Source organism: Rhineura floridana, chromosome 11 (assembly GCF_030035675.1).
Source record: "Rhineura floridana isolate rRhiFlo1 chromosome 11, rRhiFlo1.hap2, whole genome shotgun sequence".
Lineage (NCBI taxonomy): Eukaryota > Metazoa > Chordata > Lepidosauria > Squamata > Rhineuridae > Rhineura > Rhineura floridana.
This window is the reverse complement of record NC_084490.1, coordinates 46,829,630-46,833,333: the sequence shown is the minus strand read 5'-3', so window position 1 is coordinate 46,833,333 and position 3,704 is coordinate 46,829,630. Positions and strand designations below refer to the sequence as shown.

General features: G+C 42.3%; 1 protein-coding gene across 5 annotated transcripts in view; it reads right to left on the bottom strand.

The window, feature by feature from the left end:
• The window catches only part of MLLT6 (MLLT6, PHD finger containing), a 203,973-nt gene that overhangs the window by 140,895 nt on the left and 59,374 nt on the right, over positions 1–3,704 (bottom strand). For 2 of the 5 annotated variants that reach the window (XM_061590461.1, XM_061590460.1), the window contains exon 2: positions 1,038–1,210. The exons of 1 other annotated variant lie outside the window; for it this stretch is intronic. In XM_061590461.1, the coding sequence (XP_061446445.1) occupies positions 1,038–1,101 (64 nt within the window). In that variant the 5' untranslated portion in view covers positions 1,102–1,210. The remainder of the gene's footprint in view (positions 1–1,037; positions 1,211–3,704) is intronic. 2 more of the 5 variants (XM_061590463.1, XM_061590462.1) reach the window with 2 other exon arrangements.

Sequence of the window (3,704 nt, the reverse complement as noted above, 5' to 3'; positions counted from 1 at the left end):
GCTATGATTCTTATTGTTGAAAGGAATGCCAAAGGTATTCCACCCTGTGAGACAAATTATCTGCTAATGGGGCAAACTACCCCTATTACAAGCAAATGCTTGAAACACAGGTCAGTTTTTCTAAAGAAAAAGCACCTTCAGGAAGGGGCAGTTTGAGCAGAGAAGCAGCAGAAAGAGGTAGTGATTAACCCTTCCCTTGCCAAGCCCCCCTCAAGTTGTTTCTGCTTCCACTAGAGTCCCACATGAAGGGTAGATGTGGTTGGACACTGGGGTGGGGGCAGGGGAAGCAACTTGGTGGAATGAATCTGGAGCAGAATGAAAGTAGTAGGAAAACATTTAAGCATCCCATCCCCACCCTCTGTTCCTCTGCCCAAAGTGGGCTCCTTCTGAGTCTGTGTTGTCAGAAAAAGCTGTCACAGCACTGCGTTAACACACATTTGTATGTATATTTATTATGGACTGCCTTCAAGTCGATCCCGACTTATGGTGACCCTATGAATAGGGTTTTCATGGTAAGCAGTATTCAGAGGTGGTTTACCATCGCCTTCATCTGAGGCTGAGAGGCAGTGACTGGCCCAAGGTCACCCAGTGAGCCAAAACGCTTCTGCGCACAGCAGTGGGTCCTTTAAGAGCCTCGAGTCTAGTCCCAGAGACTTTATTTCATGTCAGCCCCACCAGTTCATCAAGGCAAATATATGAACCGCTGATTCTAGTTTTAGTTGATGAATCAGAGCATTTACCTATTAAAGTCTGCAACTCTTAAAACCATATCCAGTCATCATGTACACAAGAGCCACGTGAACTGGGTCCAAAACAAAAATTTAAAAATATAATTAAAAATGAAAATACAATTAAAATTTTAAAATTAATTATTTTCTGGTCACGTCTTTTTAAAATTCAAAAACAAATACTGAACAAAGCAGAAATGTATCACCAAAAAAGATGGCAGAGATTTGCATGAAATTTGCACATGGTATTTTATATGCATAGATGCACATTTCTAAATAATTAGTATAATTTAAATAGAAATATAATACCTCTCACTGTGAGAGGCCCTGCTTGCTCTGTCTTCTTGGGGTTCTTCGTCTTTAAATTGCACATGACTGGGACAGCCCTTCAAATAAAAGATGCCTTCAAATAAAGGACGGTCTCCTGACAGTGAAGCAGAATGCACAGCCACCAAAAAACACATGCATGAATGTACATAGACCTACACACAGGGAGAAAATGGGGGGGGAGCTAGGATAATTACAAAACAGCATAACATCACTGATTATTCAAATATTCTTAAATTAGAATTCTGATTCAAATAAATAAATAAGTAAATAAGTTTTAACTTTTGCATCAATCGAAGCGAAACTTTAAAATTAAAATTGGGAACTCAGTGCCTTCATATTTGGAACCACCTAGATGCAAATTTAGAAATGATTACCAATGTAAACAGAAATGCAATACATTTCACTATATTGGAGAGGATTGTGGGTCACCTGTTGTTAAGGTGTTATTGATATGTAACTTCAGAGTCTCTGCTCTCCCTTCTTATGAGTCTTTATCTATAAATCAGATTTGGTCCAGACAGCCCTTCCAATAGAGAACCGCAAATTACAGAGCCACCCGACTGAGGGGGCCTCCAGAGGGCCTTTGTCTAGAGATCCCTCAAACCTGGAGCCAGCCTTGGTTAAGAAGAACCACCAAGTCTACTCTAAATATATTTGCACAATGAATTCTATTCATTCTCTGAGTGGTGGCTGGTGCCTACTGGGACTACTGGGGTGGAACCGCCTATGGTAGATGAAGCCAGAGCCAATGACAGGCATAGCTAGGGATGGAAGGATCTGTCAATTTTGGTTCTCTCAGGTTCTAATTTTCCAAACTTAAATTCAGTTCTCAACATTTTTACAGCAATTTGCAATTTCTTTTAAAAGTCTCATGAAAATTCTAAAGCATTTTAGTGCAAATTTCTCCTAGTAAACACAGTTTTGTATGCGGTTTTGACTCATGTACACATTTTTGCAAGCAATTTCTCCAGATATAATGCATTCAATAATATATTTATTTTTATGCACATATATGCATTTTTGTAAACATTGGTTAGTTGGAGAATGGCATCGAAAAATTCTAGAAGTGCTAATTTTGAAGGATGGCTGTGTTTCGGTTCTCATATTGTTTCAGGAAGTGCAAATTTGATCAATTTGGCTTTAAATGCGAACTGAATCAAATTTCACCCCCATTCCTAGGCAGAGACAATTCTAGTTTTGCCCTCATCTTCCTCCCTGCTGAGTTCTAATGGGCAACACTGAGGCTAAGGAGGAGGAAGCTGAAAGGCCCTGGCTGGTTGTAAGCAGGAAGACAGGTAGGTGAGGGCTGGTTGAGGGCAATCTGAAGTTATTGGGGCAATGCCCCATTTGCCATAACAGACCAGCATCCATGGGTAAGATGCTTGCCCCACTCCCAGATGTGGCAACAGAAGATCAAGCAGGAATAGTATTGTGCAGGTTTATGGGTGGTGAGCCTCTGAACATGCAGAGATAGGAGTCTTGCTGGTGCAGGACGAAGGCAAAGTGAAAACCAGCCTCACATCTAGGTTCCTTTCTGTTTCTTAGAATCCACCCAGCCCTTGCAACTTCTCGGTGAGTAAAATGAAACAGGAAAAGATTGGTGGCTTGGAGGTTTTGTGTGCATACGTGTATATGCATTTGTTCAGAGATTTTAACTCTGAAGTCTCAGAAAGAACATCCTGTCTCAGTATGTGGTTATATGGGGGGGGGGGAGAGACAAAGAGGGGATGTGGCCAAGCCATGGGGTGGTTGTGTGCTGCCTATTGAAGAGCAAGGGTTGATTAAATTGGATTTTATCAGAGAGCTGCTGATTTGTCAGATTCCCAAGATTTAACCTTAAAAAAATGATACTAGGAAGTTGTCTGTCAACATGAGTGCACTGGGAAGGCATGGGAAAGGGTTAGGGCTACAGCATGTGATTTGCATGCAAAAGGTCCCTGATTTAATTCCTGGTATCTTCAGGTAGGGATGGGAAAGACTCTTGACTGAAATCCTGCAACCCGCTGCCAAATCAATATAGACAATACTGAGATAGATGGACCAATGGTCTAACTCAGTATAAGGCAGCTTCATGATATTGCAGGGACTCCTAACAACCTGTGCACACATCCCTTCTCTACCCAATGAGATCCCTGATGGCTAGATCAATGCAACATGGATCCCCACTACAGCATTTCTCCATAGGAATATGCTACAGGCATTGAAAAGGCCAGTTGGAGTGAGTCTGCCACACCAGAATAGCCTCCTAGGGCCTGGGATGAGGAACAGGATTTGTCCTTTCCAACCTGTGCCCCCTACATTGCAACCAGTCTACTTGTTCTCAGAGAACTCAGCAGGAGCAGCAGAAATCGGAGCCAGTCCCTACGTGCAGAGCCCCACCCCTTCATCTGCATAGCTCCACCCCCAGATTCCTCAAAACAGTAATGAAAAACAAGTATTTATTATCATCATAGCCTATGCAAAACAGGGCATTTCAGTCGTTGACAACCTTCTGGTTTGTTTTGAAGAAGAGCAGGATATTTAAGGCTCCAGTCCTATACCAACTTACGTGATAACACCCGCTGGGGCTTACTTTGGAGTAGCCATGGACAGGACTGCACTGTAAACCTTTTGCCACTCCTTCAATGTGTCCACAGCACTTCACAT